This window comes from Macaca nemestrina, chromosome 2, assembly GCF_043159975.1.
Source record: "Macaca nemestrina isolate mMacNem1 chromosome 2, mMacNem.hap1, whole genome shotgun sequence".
Classification (NCBI taxonomy): domain Eukaryota; kingdom Metazoa; phylum Chordata; class Mammalia; order Primates; family Cercopithecidae; genus Macaca; species Macaca nemestrina.
In genome coordinates, this window is record NC_092126.1 from 32194873 (window position 1) to 32219083 (window position 24211).

The 24211-nt window shown below is 39.9% G+C and overlaps 1 protein-coding gene across 5 annotated transcripts in view; it reads left to right on the forward strand.

Annotated features, from left to right (window-relative positions):
• Positions 1 to 4846: 4846 nt before the first annotated feature.
• LOC105490410 (ankyrin repeat domain 28) overlaps positions 4847 to 24211 on the forward strand; it is a 190659-nt gene continuing 171294 nt past the window's right edge. For 2 of the 5 annotated variants that reach the window (XM_011755990.3, XM_011755989.3), the window contains exon 1: positions 4847 to 5272. Coding sequence is in view for 2 of the 5 variants with exons in the window: in XM_011755989.3 (XP_011754291.1) it covers positions 5246 to 5272 (27 nt within the window). In the remaining 3 variants the exon portion in view is untranslated. The remainder of the gene's footprint in view (positions 5273 to 24211) is intronic. The other 3 variants (XM_071090868.1, XM_071090867.1, XM_071090865.1) reach the window with 3 other exon arrangements.

Genomic DNA, 24211 nt, shown 5'->3' on the forward strand with positions numbered 1-24211 from the left:
CACAATTTCTTTGGGCTCCAGTTCCCAACATAAAAAGGTTAATAAAAAATTTAAATGAAGTAAGCATATAAGGTGCTGTGCAAGTGCCCAACAGTAAAAACAGTAGTAGAACAGTAAATAAAATTTGGTGTGGCAGCCTAGCTCACAGCAAATACCCTGGTGGTCACATCTGTATAATCTTTCCTTCTATCATTTTGGACGTGCATTTTGAATGGAGACTGTCATCAGCTCCAAGACCTTGCAGTAGTGATTGGCTGAGGCATGAGCACCTGAGTCTAGTCCAACCAATTAGTCATTTCTTCAGATGTATCAGGAATATTGACTCTTTTCTTTTTATCACTGCAGAGTACTTAAAGTGTGTCAGTGGAGCTACTGGCTGTAATAATAAAGAAAGAGACGTGTGGAAAACAAGAGAGAAAAATTGATTGATTACTGGCAACAATTAAGTTCCTGGCCCCATTGGCTTCAATGATATGGTTTTTATTTTTTTGGTGCTAAGAATTTCCCTAATATGTAAATAGTTCATTGTAAGCAGGAATAGCCTTATAATGAAGATTTTTTAAAAATTAGAATTTGAACATGAACCTTGTTTTGGCTCAACTGCAGTTTTTTTTGTTTTGTTTTGTTTTTTGTTTTTTGAGACAGAGTCTCATATGTCACACAGGCTGGAGTGCAGTGGCACGATCTCAGCTCACTGCAGCCTCCGCCTCCCAGGTTCAAGCAATTCTCGTGCCTCAGGCTCCTGAGTAGCTGGGATTACAGGCATGTGCCACCACACCCAGTTCATTTTTGTATTTTTAGTAGAGATAGGGTTTCACCATGTTGGCCAGGTTGGTCTCAAAACTCCTGGCCTCAAGTTATCTGCCCACCTTGGCCTCCCAAAGTGCTGGAATCACAGGCATGAGCTACTGCACCTGGTTGTATAGACTTTTTTTCCTATTTTTTTCAGCAGCTATGAAAACGTACAAGGGGTGTTCAAAAAGTTCATGGAAAATGCGTATTATGAAAAAATATGCATGGATTTTAATTATTCCTTTTTTTTCTTTTTTCCCCTTTTTGAGACAGAGTCTTGCTCCATTGCCCAGATTGGAGTGCAGTGATGCCATCTTGGCTCACTGCAACTTCTGCCTCCAGGCTCAAGTGATTCTTGTGCCTCAGCCACCCAAATTATTGGTATTACAGGCATGTGCCACCACACCTGGCTAATTTTTGTATTTTTAGTAGAAACAGGCTTTGGCCACATTGGCCAGGCTGTTCTCAAACTCCCAGGCTCAAGTGATCCACCTGTCTTGGCCTTCCAAAGTGCTGGGATTACAGCCATGAGTCACTGCGTCTTGCTGGATTTCAATTTTTTTCCACCAACATAAACTTAATATTAACTTGTTATAATGTATCTGAACAGGATACAGTTTGCAGCACTAAGAAGGATAAGACATCAGTTTGAAAAGAGCCCCTATCAGAACAACATGAATCTGTTAACAAATTGAGGCAAGAACAAACATCAAATTAATGGTGAAGCTTGGGTGGAAGAATGGGGAAATCACTGATGCTTTATGAATAGTTTTTGGGGACAATGCCCACCCCCCCAAAAAAATAAGCAGTTTACAAATGGATAACTAATTTGAAGAAGGGACAAGACAATGTCAAACATAAAGCCCACAGTGGCAGACCACATCAATTTGTGAGGAAAATATCTTGTTTGTACCCTAATTGAAGAAGAGCCAACACCACAGACATCTCAATTGGTTCAGCTTACATAATTCTGACTGAAAAATTAAAGTTCACCAAACTTTCAACTAAATGGGTACCCAAACCATTGGGCCCCGATCAGTTTCAGGCAAGAGAAAGGCTTTCAACAGAAATTTTAAATGAGTAGGGTCGAGACCCTAAAACACTCCTACACTCCTTCAAATAATTTTAACAGATGAAACATGGCCCTACCATTATGATCCTGAAGACAAAGCACAATCAAAGCAATGGCTACCAAGAGGTGGAAGGGTCCAGCCAAAGCAAAAGCAGATCAGTCAAGAACAAAGGTCATGGCAACAGTCTTTTGGGATGTTCAACACATTTTGCTTGACTTTATAGCAGGACAATGAACAATAACATCTGCTTATTATGAAAGTGTTTTTGAGAAAGTTAGACAAAGCTTTAGCAGGAAAATGCTCGACAAAGCTTCACTAAAGAGTCCTTCTCCAACATAATGCTGCTCCTGCTCATTCCTCTCATCAAATAAGGGCAATTTTGTTGGGATTTTGATGGAAAACCGTTAGGCATCCACCTCATACTCCTAATTTGGCTCCTTCTGACTTATTTTTGTTTCCTAATCTTAACAATTCTTTAAAAGGCATGCATTTTTCTTCTGTTATTAATATTACATTATTAATATAAAAAAGACTGCATGGACATGATTAAATTCCCAGGACCCTCAGTTCTTTAAGGATGAACTAAATGGTTGGTATCATTGCTTATCATCTTGAACTTGACAAATCTTATGTTGAGAAATAAAGTTTACACTTTAATTTTAACCCTTCTTTTTCCCACAAACTTTTTGAAGTACCCTGTAGTTGCTGTCATAATAATATAGTGTAATCGTCCTTCAGAGTTTTCCACAGCCTTTAATATCATTATCTTATCTGACGGTGTAAGATGAGTACACCAGGAAATGTTAAGCTTAGTTTTTTACGAATGTTGAAACTGAGACACAAGAGAAGTTAAACGGTGTTCATGGTGCAGAAGGGTGAGAACCCAGCGACGTGTGAAGCATCATCTATAAGGAGAGCTCCATACCTACTATAACGCAGATGGTGCATCATAAAACATTTTCATTGATTACTGTTAATTAGAAAATTTCAAAAGAGCCCTTCTAAGTTTCATTAGCTTCAATCACAAAATCTATTAAAATGCATATTCAGTCCATAAATTCATACTCTCAAACACTTACATTCTCCCAAAAAATCATCTTTGCCATGTTCCTAATCAGGTTCTCATTGTGTTTTTAAATTCTAGAACTTTAACCTAGAGAAGAGATTATTTGGAGGAAAGAGGAGGGATATATTAATTCCTGGCTCAACATCCATAGTGCTTAACAGGCTTACTCATAAATGAGGGTAAATCCTAACACTCCTAGACTAAGATAGAACTCGATTGGATATGGCACATGGGTAATTATTCACAAAGCTAATTTGTAGTCACAAAGTACTCTAGTAATATTATCACAACACCTTTGTTTTGGAGAACTCAAATGCTTTCACGACATTAACTCATTCATCCTCAATGAACTGATAAGGAGGGGTTGGGTGACAAATGTTATCTCTATTTTATCTGCTGGAGTTGAAATAAAGGGGAAAGGAGCTACTGAAGAGAATGCAAAGCAAGAGCAGTTTGATTTCCTTTTTAGCCTCATTATGACGGTTAGATCACAGTTATAAGAATTCCTCCATTTTAAGTAGAAAATATCACGACGAGGGACATAATTTTAGGTAAGAAATTGTTTCAATGGAACCATGGCATGGATATGTCAAAGAAAATTGGAAGAGTCGTACTATCAGTTAACCAGGTGTGTTTTTGATCTTGCACTCTATTTTCATTTTTTTTTTTTTTTTTTTTTTTTTTTGCGTGGCTAAAGCTAAGTTTTTTGTTGTAAGTGCAGCATTACAATAATCTGATAGTCCTGATGAAGATCTCCATTTCTCTAGGCTGCCATTAGGCTCGAATCGATTTTCTAAATAAAGTCCATCCCAAGAGACACAACTGATGTAGGGGGTAGAAGGGACTTTTAAAAACCGAGCCTGACGTCACACGTTTGTGTTTTAACCATCTGCACCTTGTATAAACCAGAGGCTGGAGCCGCCCGGGAGGACAGACCCAGGCGCACAACAATCTTCTCCCACACGAGCCTGGAATGGCAACAGCGTGCGGCTGCCTAAGAAAGAAAAGCCGTTTCAGAGCTGCGGGGTGGCGTGGGGGTGTGTGTGGCAGGGTGAGGGAGTCATTCCTCTTCTCCTCCATCCAAGGATGCTATTTATTAGAAATCCTGCCCATCTTTTTTTTTTTTTTTTTATGTTTAAGAAAATTGATTTCTGTCGAGTGGGAGGCAAAATCCTTCAGATGCGAAAGAAGGGGGTGGAGGCAGCAAGCCTGGCTGGGGAGCTTTCAAGGGAAAACCACATAGCTTAGCTTCAGATTGGGACTGCGGGTAGAAAAAGGATTGGGCGTCCACAACCTGTTCGGCTGCGAAGACGACGCCCTTCCGTCCAGAGTGCCAGCATCACCCCCGCCCCTCACCCGGTCTCGGTCTGTAGCCCCCGTGGAGTACAGCAGCGCCCCCCATTCCGTGACCACCTCTCATCCCATTCCTTGGCTCCCCACCCTCTCCAAACCCAGGGGCGCATTCTCACGCTTCCTCCACGTGCAAGTCCAGCTCACCCATCGCCACTCGCCGCAGCCCCCAGGTGCCCACCCCTTCCAGCCCTTCCGGTCCCTCACCCAGCTCCTTAGTCTTGCCCTGGCAGAGGGAGGCGTCCGCGCTCCACCTCCACGTGCGAGTCCGGGGCCGTTCCCCACCTCCCGCCGCCACCTCCGCCCCGGGCTCCGCCCACCACGCCTGAGGCGCGCGCCTGGGAGCCGGGACACCTGGCCGCCCTCCCCCGGCCCGCGCCCCTGCCGACTCCCCCGCCCCGCCCGCGCCGCGGCTCCGCGCCCACCCTTGCGGCTTCCTCCGCCCGCCCCTCCCTCCTCAGGAGGCGGGGGGCACCAGCAAGCGCGGCGGCGTGGCCAATGGGCGCTCGGCTTACTCTGGCCTCTCCCCCGCGCGGCCGCCAATCGCGGCGGGCGGTGGTGGTAATATTGTGGAGTTTGGATGCCGCCGCTGCCGCGGGCTGGAACGGCGCGGCCGCGGGGGCTGCCAGGGTATTTCGGGAAGGGGGCGTGAGGAGGCGGCGGCGGCAGCGGCGGGTAGGGCTGCTCGGGGAGGCAGCAGAGGGAAGGAGAAAGAAAGGAAGGAAGAGGGCGGGGAGTCCTCAGAGGAGGAGGCGGGACCGGCCGAGCTTCTCACCTCTCGGCGGCGGCGGCGGCGGCGGCGGCGGGCGGCCGGGGAGGCGGTGCCGCCCCCTGCCCGCGGTCTTCTCAGCGCAGTCGGCCGCCGACCCGCTCGTCCCGGGCAGCGGCCAAGGCTACTAGGGCGGGAGCGGTGGGCCGGGCGGCGGCGGCGGCGGAGGCTGGAGTGGGCGCGGAGGCGACCGCCATGGCGTTCCTCAAACTCCGCGACCAGGTAGGTGAGGGGCTGCAGGGCGGGATCGCGCCGTCCGGGAAGGAAAGGAAGCAGGGCGGACCGGCGGGGTGGGCCGCCTGGGTGCCCGGTCGGCGGGGTGGTTGCGAGGGAAACGGGGGTCCTGCCCCGGGGACCGGCGCGAGGCGGCGGGCCGGGGTCCGCGGGCGACCCGCCTGTCAGAGCCGCCGGGGCCGGGGTGAAGCCCACGTGCCGCCGGGGGTCTAGCAGCTGCAGCAAGAGGGGCGGGTTTCACGCTCAGCGCCCTCGCGTCGGGCGAGCTGCCGGGCAAGCGCTTCCTCTTTCCTGCCAGGTGAGGCTCGGGCCTAACAGGTGGCTTCCCGCTGCCGGGCGGGAGCTGTGCTGGCGGCCGTGACCCAGGGTCACGACCTTGTTCTGTTTGCTTGGCTGAGTAGTGCGAGGGACTCTCTCTCCGGGTTAAAGGCAATTGATTCCGCTTAGCCACTAGTTACTCAATTCAAGTTTCCAGACTTGTTTTCGTTTGACATTTTGTGCACCATCTTGTTACTTTTCTTGACTTAGGAAGAGCTGGTCAAAGAATACCTGTGCCAAAAAGACTTGTAACTCTCTGGAACTAAAAAACTACTTTGTATCCAGTAACGAAATCGCAACTGTATCTGAATGATTGGTACACCTAAACGTTTGGAAAGATGGGTAATAAGGCTTTTGAAAGATCCGGACGCTGCCAAACATTTTTACCCTCTTTTAAGGAAAAGGAAAATTAATGTGTGACATTTACACATTGATTTGTCACAGCACACTTACTAGTGTTGAGAACTTATTTTTGCCATTTGTTTTTCTGAACGGAAGATGTTGAACAGATTTGAAGGGAAAATAACTTGCATGTTTTGGGAAACTATTTTGAAAGTGAGCACCCCGTTTGCAAAAACACTGGGGAAGAACCTGAGACGTATTTTTTATATTACTTAGTAAATATTGCACCTTCAATTCTGAATCTAAGTAATATCAAGAATTCTCATTTCGTAAGTGAATTTTATTTTATGTTTAGGCTGATCGCTGACCTTATGTATTATTTGGTATCGGAATGGTCTTGCCTGGTGTTAACATCAGGGTACGATACTTTGAAAAACTCTACAGTTTAGTCAATGCAGTTTATACCTTGTATTTCAAATTATACAACTGTTCTGTCCTATAAGACAGCCACTAGCCACATGTAGCAATTTAATTAAAATTAAACCAAGTTCCTTAGTTTTGCTAGCCACATTTTAAGTGCTCAGTAGCCACATGTAGCTATTGGCTATTGTATTGAATAGGACAGACATAGAACATTTATCTCATTTCAGATAGTTCTACTGGACAGCAGTGTTAAGAGAATAGCAGGTAAAGCACAGTTATAGCAGAAACCATTTCTGCTAATTCCAGTACAGGCCGTGCATCTTACACTGTTAACAGTGTGAAACTCGAGATCTGGGTTTTCCAGTACTGCACTTTGTGCATCCATTGTTAGTGGTTGAAATAATGACTGATCGATGTTTTCCTTTGTTTCTAGTCCTGCATTTTTGAAAAAGTTGTTGTTGTGATTTAGATTACTGTGTGCATTAGAAATTTGGTGAACTTTTAGGAGAGCCTCATATTTGATTCACCATCGGGTTTTAACAGAAACAGGATTGTGTTAAGCAAAGGTGCAACTGGATTTTATTTTGGAATTGCAATTGTGAGAAAATTGTGATGCCATTCCAGTCTTATGTATATCCATTAATATTCAGTGGTAATATTGAGCTTTAAAATGCCACTTGTGGACAGACATGGTGGCTCACACCTGTAATCCCAACACTTTGGGAAGCCGAGGCGGGCGGATCACTTGAGGTCAGGAGTTCAAGACCAGCCTGGCCAACATGGTGAAACCTCGTTTCTCTTGAAAATAGAAAAATTAGTCGGGTGTAGTGGCGCACACCTGTAATCCCAGCTACTCTGGAGGCTGCAGCAGGAAAATCGATTGAACCCAGGAGACGGAGGTTGCAGTGAGTAGAGGTCGTGCCACTGCACTCCAGCCTGGGTGACAGAGCGAGACTCCGTCCCCCCAAAAAATAAAAAAAGTTACCTGTAAGCTTAATGGTTTGGGGAGAAAGAACATTGAGGTTTACCTCTAAACTACTAAGTAATTGGCTCATCTGGTCGCTCTTTTGGAAGACTTTGAGAAATAAGTTTGGTTTTGCCTAATTTAAAGGGAATAGCTGTTTTTAGAGGTCATCTTATATGTTGATGTTTTATTAGCCATTGGAAATGATGGTAAAAATGAAATGGAAAGCAAATACTCTTATACTTTCCCATCTACAGGAAAAGCAGGTCAGCTAGATTATTTTGTTTGGAGTAATGGAGAAGATACAGATAAGGACATACAGACTTCTAAAGCTGGATGGTACTTGCCATAGCTTTTAGCGCAAAAGCCTTATATACACTTGACATAGGAAGTAGTAGAATGTGCTTTTCTAGGTCTATTTCGCTATTCACCTCGTATTTTGTTTTCTTCTGGCTTTGTAAAATACAGTTTAATACATATAAGCTACAAATGCAAAAGGGTTGTTTTTCTTTGTGCATTTAAGCATCAGGAGGGTTCTAGATGGTTAAAACATAAAATCAGTAAGTAAAACAATTTGTTCTTATAAAGCCGATCAATTTGAATAAGATAATTTTCTCTCATTTTGTGCCACCACCTAATTATGGGGGTAGGAAGTTATTACTGCATTACTTTTCTGACTATGAGTAGATGAAAATGATTTTTAATTGTAAACCGAAAATAATTTGTTTTCTGTTTATAGGAATGGACACATTTTTTCCTTGAATTTCACTTTAGTTCGAATAAATTTGTGACAATTGCAGGGTTTTTTTCTAACAGATATCAGTGTTACAGTTTTTATTCTTGCAGTTGGTTTGTTAAAATGTAACCATGCATTATTACATTTTAATTTACCATCAGTACAGCCTAATAAGAAGGGTAGAAGGTCATTGTTTAGGGATCACAGACTCACAGCCAGTAAGCTAAACGGTAATTGACATTGGGCTTCAGTGTTTAGAAGACAATAGGGAGTAGTGGACATCATGGCAAATAGGAACAAGTATGTTAGTGCTGCCTAGCTCCAAGCCATTGATGCAGTGCTGGTGTGCCTAGCATTTTTATAACTCCATTTTTTTTTTTTTTTTTTTTTGGGGGGGGAAGCCAGAAATCCAGATTGCTAGACAAAACCTCTCTCCACAGGTATTTGTAAACGTTGACAAGTCGATAGCTACTATTGACAACAATTAATGCTTTGGTTTTAAAAAGGGACTAGTAAGGAGCCAGTTTATAACTGCTGGTTTAGATCAGTTTGAAAAAACAACACTACAAAATAAGATTCCCATTAAATACAGTTTTCTTCTAGATAAAACAGCCAGCGTGCTCAAAACACGCCTTAAAAATAGAAATAAAGCTTACATGTCATAAAGTTCACCCTCTTAATCAAGGGTACAGTTGAGTGGTTTTTAGTATATTCACCAAACGGTGCGACCATTATCGCCATCCAATTCCAGAATATTTTTATCATTGCCAAAAAGAAACCCCATACCCATTAGCTGTTACTCTCCATTTTCCCCTTCTCCCAGCCCTGGCAGCCACTAATCTACTTTCTGTCTCTGAATGTGCCTATTCTGGATATCTCAGATAAATGGAATCATACAGTATGTGGCCTTTTGTGTCTCATTCACTTAGCATATTTTTAAGGTTCGTCCATGTTGTAGCATGAATCTGTTAGTCATAAACTTCTGTATCATGTTTAGGAAGCCTAAAAAAAGTTCCTGTATGCAGGTTATCTCACTGCCTTCCGTAGTATGCGTATGTGTAATCTGGGATAGTATTTATTTCTGTTTTTGGAATTTGTTTTATGAACTTTGTTTGCAGCAGTACTAAAGGGTAATAGCTTTTACATGTGGATCATTTGTGTGTAGGAGCCATCTTTGTGTGCTCCCTTACGGGTTTATGGTGAGGATTGATATGTTTAAGATGTTGGGGTTTTGTTGTTTGTTTTTTTAAACAGGGTTGACATATATCAGTGAGAAAGGTGTTGGATGGATGTGAGTAACTTAACCACTATTTTGGATAGTTAATAAGTTCTTATTTGATGAAGTACACACTAAGAGTGGAGCATTGTTTGATCTTTGAGGGAAAAAAACCACAAAAAAAATGATGGTTCTTGGGAAATCTTATTATAGGGTATACAGAATGCGTGAAATACCTGAAGAAGAACACTGATGCCCAGATATTCAGGTACTGTATGTAGCAGGTGTCTTCTTGTTTTGTTTTTTTTGTTGTTGTTGTTGTTGTTTTTGAAACAGAGTCTCGCTCTGTCACCAGGCTGGAGTGCAGTGGTGCAATCTTGGCTCACTGCAACCTCCGCCTCCCTGGTTCAAGCAATTCTGCCTCAGCCTCCCTAGTAGCTGGGACTACAGGCGCCCATCACCACACCCAGCTAATTTTTGTATTTTTGGTAGATACGGGTTTCACTGTGTTGGCCAGGATGGTCTCAGTCTCGTGACCTCATGATCCGCCTGCCTCAGCCTCCCAAAATGCTGGGATTACAGGCATGAGCCACCACGCCTGGCGTGTCTTCCTGTTTTGTGCTGTAGATGACGGGACACAAGGGTGAAGAAGGTACTGTCTCTACTCTTACAGATCTTAGAAGAGAGAGGAAAAAAACACACATAGATGTAGGGTAAGTGAGTTACATCACATGAAGAGGCTTATAGAGGCTGAAGGAAAACATATAGAGCATACTATTTGAAAGTGTAACATACAGTTCAAAAACAAGTTCTGTGTTTCCTCACTTTTTGGATACCTTTTGCGATACAAAATAGAACCTGGTGAGCTCCATAAGAGGTACAGATAACATGTTTCAGAATTCAAAAGGATCCGATAATCTGATTGTAAGTAGAGGGAAACCCTCATGGCAGGGGAGGTATTTTAGGTTCACCAGAAGTATTTGTTGAAAGTAAGCAGTTGTCAGTGGAAGCAACAAGAGGGAACTGTGAAGGCAAGCTAGGAAGGATGGTTGGGATAATGAGGAGATAGTCTTGACTGGGGTGTGTAGTTGGAAAAGATAGAAGATAAATTAGCTAAGTTAACAGTGACTACATTAAGTACTTTGAATCCCAGGCTGAGAAGTTTGGACTTCATTGGTAAGTGATGGGTCGTTTGAGCTGGGCCGCCTTAAAATAGGGCGTGTGAAGGTTTTGGCAAGAATGTGCAGGTATGTATTTTACTCAAAAGGATTCATAACTTTATTAGATCCTCAGAGAGGTCCGTGATCACTGAAAGTTAGATAACCATTACAAGTTTTGGAAGAATAGATTACAAAAGGCAGACAAACAGGGACACACAAGACCAGTTAGGTAGCTACTGCTGTAAATCAGAACATATATAAAATATTTTAGTACAGATCAAGAACATTAAGTACTAAGCAAAAGTTTGAATGAGAGTGAGTATATCTTAAAATATTTCTCATAGCTATATTAATGACCTGTTTGTATCTACAATTGAGAGTGTCTTGGATTTGTATGATAATTGGTAATTTTTTTGGTTACATAGTTCCACTAGGGTAAATTCAAATTATGAAAATGCAATTAAACATTGATTATGGGGCCGGTCGTGGTGGCTCACGCCTATAATCCCGGCACTTTGGGAGGCCGAGGTGGGCAGATCACAATGTCAGGAGATCGAGACCATCCTGGCTAACACGATGAAACCCCCATCTCTATTAAAAACACAAAAAATTAGCCAGGCGTGATGGCGGGCGCCTGTAGTCCCAGCTACTTGGGAGGCTGAGGCAGGAGAATGGCATGAACCTGGGAGGCGGAGCATGCAGTGAGCCTAGATCGCACCACTGGGCTCCAGCCTGGGCGACAGAGCGAGACTCCATCTCGAAAAAAAAAAGAAAAAAAGAAACAAAAACATTGATTATGGTGGTTAAAGAGCAGATAACCCAAATAGTTAGATTTGGGATGCATTAAGTTTTTCAGCATTTTGTCTTATTTCATTTTTAATTTTCTGGTCTAATGTAAAATTTATATTCAGTGAATGTACCCATTCTGGGCTGGAGTGAGATGCCCATGGAAAATACCCGGTACCTGGAGGTTCAGGCTTAGGTCTTTTGTTTTGAATAATGCATCCTATGGGCAGTTCACATCGTATCAAATCAGTCACAAAGTTATACCTTAAATTTAAAGCCAAAATTAATGAAATTACTAGTTAACTTAAAACAGTAATGTTTTAAACTGTTACTGGGATATTGTATACAGTGTAAAGTTGAAATGGTTTAATATTTTAAATATCTTAGGTTTAATTTCCATTCCCATCCCTCATCCCCAATTCTTAGTTACACTATTAAATGATTCATCCACCCTCCTTACGCGATACCGATTTAAAAAAAAGTTACCAGTATTCTTCTATGTGTATGCTGATTGGCTTACATAGTAGAGTCTGGATAGAATTATTACGCCTATTAACTTTTGTGAAAAGCCTACTTTTGCCTAGTTAATTTAAGTTGACATTCTTATTGGTAAGGGTTTACTCATCTGGATTTATCTATTTATAAATTTAAAGGTATGTATTTTCTATTCCTCAGGATTTAAGGCCAAAGATAATATTAAAACATCTAGCACAAGACAGTTAAAATACTTTAAAAAGGCAATTGAGTAGAGAAATACTTGTTTCAGAAGCTTAGAATAAGAGTGGGTACAGAGAAGCATTACATTTATTTCCTGTTACCAAAAATACTAAAGAAATACAGGTTTTATAATAAGGAAGCATAAATCAGTATAGAGAGGTAGCCTTTTCTCTTTAACAATTTCCGTATTAAAAAGTTTGATCTTTTTTATATTTTAACCAGCATTATTGAGATGTAATTCACACGCAAACTTAAATTGTACAATTCAGTGTTTTTTAATATATTCGCAAAGCTGTGCAAGTACCACCAAAATCAATTTTAGAACATTTTATGACAAAAACAAACCCCTTACCCCTAAAGTATCAACCCCCAAACCTCATTCTTGCCAGCTTCTTGACAACAACTATTCTGCCTCTGTAGACTTTTCTTCTTTTATTTAGTGTGTTTTCAGGGTTCATCTACTTTGTAGCAAGTATTGGCATTTATTTTTAATTGCTGAATAATATTCCATTGTATGGATATACCACATTTTCTTTATCTACTCATCAGTTAATGGACATTTGTGTTTACATTTTTTGGTTATTATGAATAATGCTGATACAAACATTTGTGTACAAGATTTTATGTAGACATAAGTTGTCATTTCTCTGGGATATAGGAATGGAATCATTGGGTAATATGGTAACTGTATTTAGCCTTTTGAGGAACTGCTGTTCTGTTTTCTAGAGTGACTGCACCATTTTACATTCCCAGCAGTGTATGAGCATTCCAGTTTCTCCACATCCTCAATACTACTCATTATTGTCTGTCTTAAATTATAGCCATCCTAGTGTGTCTGAAGTTGTATCTCTTTTTATTTTATTTTATTTTTTTGACACAGGGTCTCACTTTGTCACTCAGGTTGGAGTGCAGTGGCGTGATCATGGCTCAGTGCAGCTTCAACCTCCTGGGCTCAAGTTATCCTCCTGCCTCAGCCCCCCAAGTAGCTGGGGCTACAGGTACATGCCACTATGCACAGCTAATTTTTTTATTTTGGCAGAGATGGGTTTTTGCCATGTTGCCCAGGCTGGCCTTGAACTTATGAGCTTAAGTGAGGTGCGGCCCTCCACCTCCCCAGCCTCCCAAAGTGCTAGGATTGCAGTGTGAGCCACTGCACCTAGCCATGAAGTAGTATCTTACTGTAGTCTTGATGGCTAATGATGTTGAGCATCTTTTCATGTGCATATTGGCCATTTGTGTGTCCTTTTTGGAGAAGTAGTTATTTGTGATAAGGATATAGGAAAAAAACAAACCCAGTTTCTCTTACCTTAATCTGACTACTAAGAATGCTGTTGTGAGCAAATGTGTCACATTTCAGTTTTCCCCTACATACCAAGGAAGCAACCAGTTCTTCAGCAAATTCTCCAGTGTACACCAGCTAGATGGTCCTCTCATTCAGTTCAGTTCTGACACTGTCTACCTGTAGATATTGTCAAATCCACAAGTGCAGTCCCACAAGACTGCCTCCACTTCAGATGCCAGTTGCAAGCCCCAAGTTGTTTTACTTGGGCTTCTGATGACTGGCTATAAATTGGAGTTCCGATGACCCCCTCCTTGGGTTTGATTAATTTGGTGGAGCAGTTCACAGAACTCAGGGAAAATCTTATTTTTGCTTATTTATTCTAAAGGATGTTACAAAAGGATACAGGTGGAAGAAATACATAGGGTGAAGTATGGCAGAAAGAGTAGAAGCTTCCATGCCCTCTCTGGGGATGCCATTGTCCAGGAATCTCTGTGTGTTCAGCCCAGAAGCCCCCTGAACCCAACAGAAGAGAAGACAGAGACAGTAGGGGAAAAGGCCATGTAAAGATGGAGGCAAAGGTTGGAGTCATGCAGTTCAGTGCCAGTGAACTCCAGGAGCATAGATGCTGGAAAAGGCAAGGAAGGACTTTCCCTTAGTGTTCAGAAGGTCACCTTGATTTCAGACTAGTACTCTCCACAACTGTGAGAGAATACATTTATGTTTTTTAAGCTACCAAATTTATGGTCATTTGTTAGCCCTAGGGAACTAATACAAGCAAAAGTTTTAGCTCTTACATTTAGGGCTGTGATCCATTTTGATTTGTTTTGTATATGCTATGAGGTAGGATTTCAACTTCTATATATATATATATATATATATTTTTAATTGCATGTAGATACCCAGTTGTCCCAGTGCCATTTGTTGAAAAAACTAATCTTTCCCCCATTGAATTGTCTTGGCATCTGTATCATGAATCAGTTGACTGTAAATGCGAGAGTTTATTTCTGGGCTCTCAGTTCTATTCCATTGGTCTATATGCCTGTCCCTATGCCAGTACCATGCTGTCTTGATAACTCTAGCTTTGTAGTGTACAGAGTCAGAGATCTCTTTCAACCCCGCTTTAACCTCTTACTGGACTTTTCAGCTGAGTCTGGAAACCACATTGACACCAGGCAGATTAACAAGAGAAAAACATACAAATTTAGCATGTTTTCCATATACATGGTGATCTTCACAAGCGATTGAATTCTGAAAAAGTGACCAAAGCAAGATGCTTTTATACTTTTTAGACAAAGAATGATACATTCGAGAAAAAAAGGATAGAACAAAGAAAATCTGGCTGGGGCAGGCAATTTTCTAGGGGAGTAACTAGGAGATATATTGGGGAGGGGTGTGAAACAGGTAGAAGATAAGGATGACTCCCTTAAGAATATTTGTTCAGGTCCATTGTAGCTTCCAATTCCAAGTCTCTGGAAGTAAGGGTTATTTTTCTCTCCCTGGTATGGTGAGGGTACCCCTTCTAGAGGAATCTTTATGTCTTGCCATGTGCAGGAAGAGACAGGTTAGCTCCCCTGTCTTTGTAGGAAACTACAATTTCTCCAATGTTTTCAACTCAAAATAATCACTGTACCAGTCTGACTTATATCTTGGGATGACAAACCCTTCACTCCTTCAGTAGTAAGCTTGAAGTTGGGAAGTGCAAGTCTTCCAAGTTTGTTTTTGTTTTTCAAGATTTTGGCTTTTATGAGTCACTTGCCTTCCCATATTTTAGCATCCATGGGTCAATGTCTACCAAAAAGACAGTTGCAATTTCAATAGATACTGCATTGAATCAATAGATCAATTTGGGAAATATTGCCATCTTGATAATAAGTCTTTCCGTGAACATGGGACGCTTTCCATTATTAAGGTTCTTTAATCTTGTCATATCTTACAGTTTCAAGAGTACGAGTTTTGGATTTTGTTAAATTTCTAAGGTTTTTAAATGCTGTTGTGTATGGAATTTTCTTATTTTTAGATTGTTTATTGGTAATGTATAGAAATACAAGTGATTTTATATATTGCTCTTGAATCCTACAACTTTGTTGAACTTTCTTATTAGCACTAATATTTTTTAGTGGCTAGAGATAATTTCCTGTGACTAGAGATAATTTTACTTTTTTCTTTCCAGTCTGGATGCTTTTTATTTCTTGCTTACTTGCCTAGACTAGAACCTCCAGTACAATGTTCAGTAGAAGTGGTGAGAATAGACATCCTTGTCTTGTTCGTGATCTTTCATCATTAAGTATGATGTAGCTGTTGGTTTTTCATAGACGGTTTTTATTAGGTTGAGGAAGTTCCTTCCTATTTCTAGTTGATTGTTAGCTGCTGCTGTTTTTTTTTTTTTTTTGTATATATAAGGTCTCACTTTGTCACGCAGGCTGTAGTGCAGTGGTGTGACATGGCTTACTTGCAGCCTCGACCTCCTGGGCTCAAGCGATTCTGCCACCTCAGCCTCCTGAGTAGGTGGGACCACAGGCATGCGCCATTATGCCTGGCTAATTTTTAAATTTTTTTGTAGAGATGGGTCTCCCCCTGTTGCCCAGTCTTCAGCTTTTGGGCTCAAGTGGTCCTCCTACCTTGGCTTCCCAAAGCACTGGGATTACAGGCATGAGCCACTGCGTTCAGCCATTGTTAGCTTCTTAAACATGGTTTAAGTACTAGCCCCTGTCTTGGGCAATGTAGCTATTTGGGTATAATGAAAGTTTAGGAAAGAAAAATCCCCTGGTTTTAACCAAGATCACATTATTGTCAGAGCTTCTTCATTCTTAAGACTTCCAAATACTGTTTCTTTAATGGTGATTCTCAAATTTGTGGCTCTGGTTTTGAGTTTTCACCTAAGTTTGCAATCCCCCATGATCCAGTCACCTCCCACCAGGTCCTACCTCCAACACTAGGGATTATAACTAGACATGAGATTTAGACAGGGACACAAATCAAAATCATATCACTATTTAAAAAATAACTTACAATGCATTTCTTCGAAATAGCAAATCACCTATTATTAAATGAGTAGATTAACTGTTACATAACATATACACAATCTTCCAGAACATTTCTAAGGTACATATATTCCATATTACATTTATCCCTCTTGACTGACTTCTCAATTGGGAAATACTCCAACTAGGTTCCCTCTTTGCCCCTACTACAGCATCAAATGAGAATGTCTAAAAGTTACAGCTCCTTGGCTTTGTCTGTTGATGTTTCTTGATTCCAGACATCTCTATTTGAATCATTCAGGTTCTTACAGACATGCTAGTTTCTAACTACCTGCCTATACCTTGGATTAGGCTGCTTATTAGATCTACTTGACTAATACCACACTTGCTCTTCTATCTGGTTTCAGCTCAACTGCTCACCCGGATGCTGAAGTCTGCTTATACATCCCTTAAAAGCCAGCAGTTGTTAACCTTCATGTATTAGTCCACTCTCACACTGCTATAAATAACTACCTGAGACTGGGTAATTTACAAAGAAAAGAGGTTTAATTGACTCACAGTTCCACAGGCTTAGTAAGGAGTATGACTCAAGAAACTTAGAATCACAGTGGAGGGCGAAGGGGAAGCAAGCACATCTTAATATGGCGGAGCAGGAGGTGGGGGGATGTGCCACACACTTTAAACCATCGCATCTCGTGAAAACTCGCTCACTATCAAGGGAACAGCAAGGGGGAAATCCGCCCCAACAATCCAATAGCCTCTCACTAGTCCCCTCCTCTGACATGTGGAGATTACAATTTGAGATGAGATTTGGGTGGGGACACAGAGCCAAACCATATCATTCCACACCTCACCACTCCCAAATCTCGTGTCCTTTTCACATTTCAAAACCAATCATACCTTTCCAATAGTCCCCCAAAATCTTAACTCGTTCCAGCATTAACTCAGAAGTTTCCTGAGGCTTCGCTATGCTTCCTGTACAACCTGCAAAACTATGAGCCAATTAAACCTCTTTTCTTTATAAATTACCCAGTTTTACGTATTTCTTTATAGCAGTCTGAGAACCGACTAATACAAATAGAGTCCCTTAATAAAACAAATTCTCATTCAGTTAATCTTTTATTATAAAACTGAATTTCTGTATATCATCTTCACTTAAATTTAAGTGCAGTGACTGTTTAACTATTACAGATTATCAATACAGAGATTATTTTCCATGTCTCAGTGTATTGGTTTTAGAACCTCCTATGTTTTAACTAATAAAGTATTGCTTTTAATGTCACTAATCAACCTGTTCGTATTTTTGTCTCCTTAATAACAATATTCTACCTTATAAGCCTTCCAGATCCATTATAAAATCACATGAACCCTTTACCTGCTCACTTTCTTGTTTCCTTACCTCCTTGGAGCCTTAGTTTTGAAATTGAGATTTTTTTTTTTTTCCCTCTGACCACAACTTCTTTCATTGTCGTTTCTCCCACTTCTTTACCTACAGTGCATCTGAACTCTGCTGTATTGGAACCTACTTCATCTAATCTGTTTGGTTCCCGTTGGCCACAAACTGACCTCTTGAGAAGTCTTGACCTTGTGATTTGAGCAGTATTATTTATAATAGTGTTTTCTGAAGTAGGTACAGTTTTTACTACCGGTGTATTTTTTGAGATTTTGTTTGGGTGACCAGTCTACTTTAATTACTAGATATTGATTGATACTTCTTTGCTCACAGTCCAGAATCAGTCCAGACCGGGTGTTGTAGGCGTGATTATCCCATGCCTGCATTATTCTGGGCTATTTGAGGGTCTCCCAGCTCACTTCATATCAACTGTTATGGAGTTTTATTCTTCATTTTGTTCTCTTCAACACCCATCCCCTTTTTCTTCAACTATCACCTACCCTACCCAGCTTTCATTTCTGCATTTCCACCTCAACCTCCCTTCCTTTAGCCCTTTTGGCCCAACTTTTTAATCCTTAACTCCTAATTTACACACACTTTCAGTCTTCTCCTTTTCATCTCCATCTTCTGCCTCTTGCAACTTGCCAACATTGCTTTTGTATTGATACCCTTGCTTATTATAAATTGTTTTATTTCTACACTTTGATTTCTGCCTCTTTTTTTTTTCTTTCTCATTTTTGGCTCAAACTATCTTACTGTACTCTTAATTCTATCTTTATCTGAAATTTAGATGTATTGTTTATCTCTTATTTGTATTCATTTTTTACCCATTGCTTTCTTATTGATACCTTTCCTTATTGTAAATTGTTTTATTTCTACACTTAAATTTCTGCCTCTCTCTCTTTATTTTTTTTTTTCTTATTTTTGCCTAAAACTATTCTTCTGTACTATTCAAAATTGAGGTGTATTGTTTATCTCTTATTTTTCTTTTTTTTTTTTTTTTTTTGGCACTTCTCCCCCTGCCACTACATATTGTTATATATTGGTGTCTGGATGGATGCTATTAAGATTCTGATGCTCAGATGGGGCAAAACCAGATGATAGAGTTTGGATGTGTGTTCTTGCCCATATTTCATGTTGACATGTAATCTTTAGTGTTGGGGTTGGGGTCTGTGAGAGGTGATTGGATCATGGGGGCAGATTTCTCATGAATGGTTTAGCACCATCCCCTTGATGATATCCCTGTGATAGTGAGTTCTCGTGAGATGTAGTTGTTTAAAAGTGTGTGGCACCTCCCTGCTTGATCTCTCTTGCTCCTACTTTCACCATGTGATGTGCCTGCTACCTCTTTGCCTTCCACGGTGATTGAAAGCTTCTTGAGGCCTCCCAGAAAGCAGATGCCACTATGATTCCTGTATAGCCTGCAAAAGTGTGAGCCAATTAAACCTCTTTTCTTATAAATTACCCAGTCTTGGGTATTTCTTTATAGCAAGGCAAGAACAGTCTAATATACCAGATAAGCAACACTCATTACATAATTTAGCCTTAACAAGGCTTGTTTCTGTCCGGGTGTGCTATATATAACAGTATAATTTTTAAAAATCTTGTTTTCTTCTGTATAAAGCAGTAAATCAAAGTTGTTTGAGTTGAATTTCTTTGGTTTGTGAAAACATTTATTCCCATCAGCATATGTCAAGTTTAAATATTAATATGTGTAATATTCCAAAAAAAGTATTTATCTTTTGAAAAATTTTTGTTTTGAAGTTTTGTGGGTACACAGTAGGTGTATATATTTATGGGTTACAGAAGCTATTTTGATACAGGCATGCAGTGCATATACTGACCACATCAGTGTAAATGGGGTATCCATCACCTCAAGCATTTGTGCTTTGTGTTACAGATGACCCAATTATGCTCTTTTAGTTACTTAAAAATGTTTATTTAAATTATTTTTGACTATAGTCACCCTGATGTGCTGCCAAGTGCTAGGTCATATTCTATTTTTTTGTACCCATTAACCCTCCCCCACCATCCCCCAACTACCCTTCCCAGCCTCTGATAACCATCCTTCTACTGTCTGTCTCCATGAGTTCAATTGTTTTAATTTTTAGCTTCCACAAGTAAGTGAGAACATGCAAACTTTGTCTTTTTGTGCCTGGCTTGTTTCACTGAACATAATTACCTTCAGTTCCACGTTGTTGCAAATGACAGACTGTGATTCTTTTTTATAGCTGAATAGTATGTGTGTATGGACCATATATTCTTTATTTGTCTGTTAATGGACATTTAAGTTGCTTCCAAATCTTGATTATTGTGAATAATAACCAAAGTTTTTATATATAATATGCATATTATATATAAATTATAAATTATAAAAAATATAAAAATTATTAAATATATAAATTATATGTTAGATATAAAAATTATACACAATATATAACATGCATATAAATTATGTCTATATAATAACATGGGAGTGCAGATACTCTTTGATACACTGATTTCCTTTCTTTGGGTTATACCAAGCAGTGGGATTGCTGGATCATACGGCAGCGCTATTTTTAGTTTTTTGAGGAGTCGCCGAACTGTTCTCCCTAGTGGTTGTACTAGTTTGCATTCCCACCAACAGTGTACAAGGGTTCCCTTTTCTCCACATCCTCTCCAGCATTTATTATTGTCTGACGTTTGGCTAAAAGCCGTTTTAACCGGGGTGAAATGATTGTAGTTTTGATTTGCATTTCTCTGATGCTCAGTGATAATGAGCTCCTTTTCATATACCTGTTTGCCATTTACATGTTTTCTTTTGAGAAATGCCTATTCAGATCTTTTACTCATTTTTTTTTATTGGGTTATTTGGTTTTTTTCTGTACATTTGTTTGAGCTCCTTATATTCTCTGGTTATTAATCCCTTGTCAGAGAGGTAGTTTGCAAATATTTTCTCCTATTCTGTGGGTTGTCTTTTCACTTTGTTGATTATTTCCTTTGCTGTGCAGAAGCTTTTTAACTTGATGTGACCCCATTTGTCCGTATTTGCTTTGATTGCCTGTGCATGTGGGATATTAGCCAAGAAATCTTTGTCCAGTCAGTGTCCTGAAGAGTGTCCCAGATGTTTTCTTTCAGTAGTTTCACGGTTTGAGGTCTTAGATTTAAGTCTTTAAGCCATTTTGATTTGATTTTTGCATATAGCAGGAGGTAAGGGTCTTCATTCTTTTTTTTTTTTTTTTTCTTTTTTTGAGACCCAGTCTTGCTCTGTTGCCCAGACTGGAGTGCAGTGGCGCGATCTCAGCTTACTGCAACCTCTGCCTCCCAGGTTCAAGCAATTCTTTCTCAGCCTCCTGAGTAGCTGGGATTACAGGTGCGCACCACCACGCCTGGCTAATTTTTGTATTTGTAGTAGAGACGGTGTTTTGCCAATTTTGCCCAGGCTTGTCTCGAACTCCTGACGTCAAATGATCCACCTGCCTCGGCCTCCCAAAGTGCCGGGATTACAGGCATGAGCCACCACACCAGGCCAGGAGTCTTCATTCTTTTGCATGTAGATATCCAGTTTTCCCAGCACCATTTTTTGAAGAGACTACCCTTTCCCTAATGTGTGTTCTTGGCAGATTTGTCAAAAATGAGTTCATCGTAGGTATGTGGATTTATCCCTGGGTTCTCTATTGTGTTCCACTGATCTGTGTGTCTTTTTATGCTAATACCATGCTGTTTTGGTTAGGATAGTTCTGTAGCATAATTTGAAGTCAGGTGGTGTGATTCCTCCAGTTTGTTCTTTTTGCTTAGGATAGATTTGGCTATTCTGAGTTTTTTGTGGTTCCATATAAATGTTAGGATTGTTTTTTTCTATTTCTGTGAAGAATATCATTGCTATTTTGTCATTGGCACTGCATTAAATCTGTAGATTGCTGTTGGCAGTGTGAACATTTTAATGATATTGATTCTTCCAATCCATGAACATGGAGTATCTTTCCATTTTTTTGTGTGTCTTCATCAATTTTTTGCATCAGTGTTTTATAATTTTCATCGTAGAGGTCTTTCACTTCTTTGGTTAATTCTTAGGTATTTTATTTATAGCTCTTATAAGTGGAATTACTTTCTTGATTTCTTTTTCAGATTTTTTGCTGTTAGCATATAGAAGTGCTACTGAATATTGTATGTTGATTTTTGTATCTTGCAACTTTACTGAATTTATCAGTTCTAATAGTTTTTTGTGTGTGTGTGGAGTCTTTAGATTTTTTCAAATAAAAGATCATATCGTCTGCAAACAAGAATAATTTGACTTCTTCCTTTCCAGTTTGGATGCTTTTTATTTCTTTCTCTTGTCTGATTTCTCTGGGACTTCCAGTACTATGTTGAATAACATAGTGACAGTGGACATCCTAGTTGTGGTCCAGATCTTTGAGGGCAGACTTTCCATTTTTCACCATTCACTGTGATACTATCTATGGGTCTCTGGTATATGGCTTTCATTATGTTGAGGTGTGTTTCTTCTGTATCTAGTTTCGTGAGATTTTTTTTATTATGAAGAGATGTTGAATTTTGTCGAATGCTTTGTCAGCATCAGTTGACATGATTATATGGTTTTTGCCTTCATTTTGCTGATACGATGTATCATATTTATTGACTGCATGTGTTGAACCATCCTCGCATCCCTCGGGGGATAAATCCCGCTTGGTCATGATGAATGATTTTTTTTTTAGTATGTTGTTGAATTCTGTTTGCTAGTATTTTGTTGAAGATTTTTGAGTCAATATTACTCAGTGATAATGGCCTATTGTTTTCCTTTTGTTTTTTAAATATGTCTTTGTCTGGTTCACGTATCATTTTATTATTTACCCTGCAGATGGAAATTTGACCCCCTCTTCAGGTAACCTTCTGTCTGAGCCACATTGATTCTGAAATGTGATTTGTTTATAGTTTTCATTGGTTTGGTGTTCCTGTGTGCTGAATCAACAAGTCAGAAAATCTTCCCTTTTACCCACTTTAGTTCTCTCCAGCTGCAATTTAGTTGTTTTCTGTTATGTTTTCTACAGCTAAGATCTTGAACAGCTGATCAACCTTTCAAGTTGTATTAAAAGAGCTGGTGATTGGTTAGATCAGGGTTTTTTTTTTTAACAGTTTATTGAGGTATAATTTATATACAGTAAAATTAATAAAATGTCTTAAGAGTGCAATTTGTTTTTAGAAAATTTAAAGAATTTTGCACCCATCATTACAAATCAGTTTTAGAGTATTTTCATCACCCCAGAAAGATACGTTGTACCTACTTTGCAGTTACTCCTAGTCCCACCTCCGGCTCCAGGCCACCACTGAGTAATAGTTTTATTTTATAAACTTTTATGAACATTTTATATAAGTGGAGTCATATCATATGTAATCATTTTTTGTCTTTTAAAAATTAGGTATAAATGTTGTTGAGGTTCATTCATGTTGTAACATGTATTAATTGGTTCTTCATTGCTGAATAGTACTCCATTGTATGGATATATCACATATTGTTTATCCATTCATAAGTTAATGGAAATTTGAATTGTTTCCCATTTTTGGCAACTATGAATAATACTGCTATGAATATTCACATATGTGTCTGTGTATAGACACGTTTTAACTTCTCTTGCAAAGATTGTTTTTTTCTGTTTTTTTTTTTTTTTTTTTTTTTTGAGACAGAGTTTTGTTCTTGTTGTCCAGGCTAGAGTGCAGTGGTGCAGTCCCGGCGCACTGCAACCTCTACCTCCCGGGTTCAACCTCTACCTCCCAGGTTCAAGTAGTTCTCCTGCCTCAGCCTCCCAAGTAGCTGGGTTTACAGGCATGTGCCACCACGCCTGAGTAATTTTTTTGTATTTTTAGTAGAGGTGGGCTTTCACCGTGTTGGCCAGGCTGGTCTCGAACTCCTGAACTCAGGTGGTCTGCCCACCTCGGCCTCCCAAAGTGCTGGGATGATAGGTGTGAGCCACCACGCCTGGCCACAAAGATTCTTGAGTAGAATTGCTAAGTCATATGGTAAGCTTATGTTTAATGTTTTAAGAATAGCCAATTTGTATGATTCCTATTGTATGCTGCTGGATTTGGTATGCTGATACTTTGTTAGGATTAAAAAAAATCTCTACTCATGTGATATCTTCGTCTGGCTTTGGTATTAAGGTAATGTTAGCCTCATAGAGGGAATTAGAAAGTGTTTTCTATTGAAGTATCTAGATGAGTTTGTGAAGGATTAGTATTATTTCTTTAGTGTTTGGTAAAATTCACCAATGAAACTCTGTGGGCCAAGGCTTTCTTTGTGGGAAGATTTTAATTACTAATTTCTTTAGCCGATAGAGTTCTATTTATGTTTTCTATATCCTCTTCAGAGTCAGTAATTTGTGTCTTAGAATTTATTTTTTTCTAAGTTGTTTACATTTCTAAGTTGTTTACAGTTGTTCATAATGTTCCCTTAAAATTATTTTAATTCCTCTGAGTTCAGTAGTGATACCCTTTCATTCCTGATTTTGGTAATTAGTGTCTTCATTTTTTTTTTTTTTTTCTGGTTACCTTAATTAAAGGTTTGTCAGTTTTATTTGTCTTTTTAAAGAACCAAATTTTGGTTTTCACTTTCTTTACTTTTTCTTTTTTCTG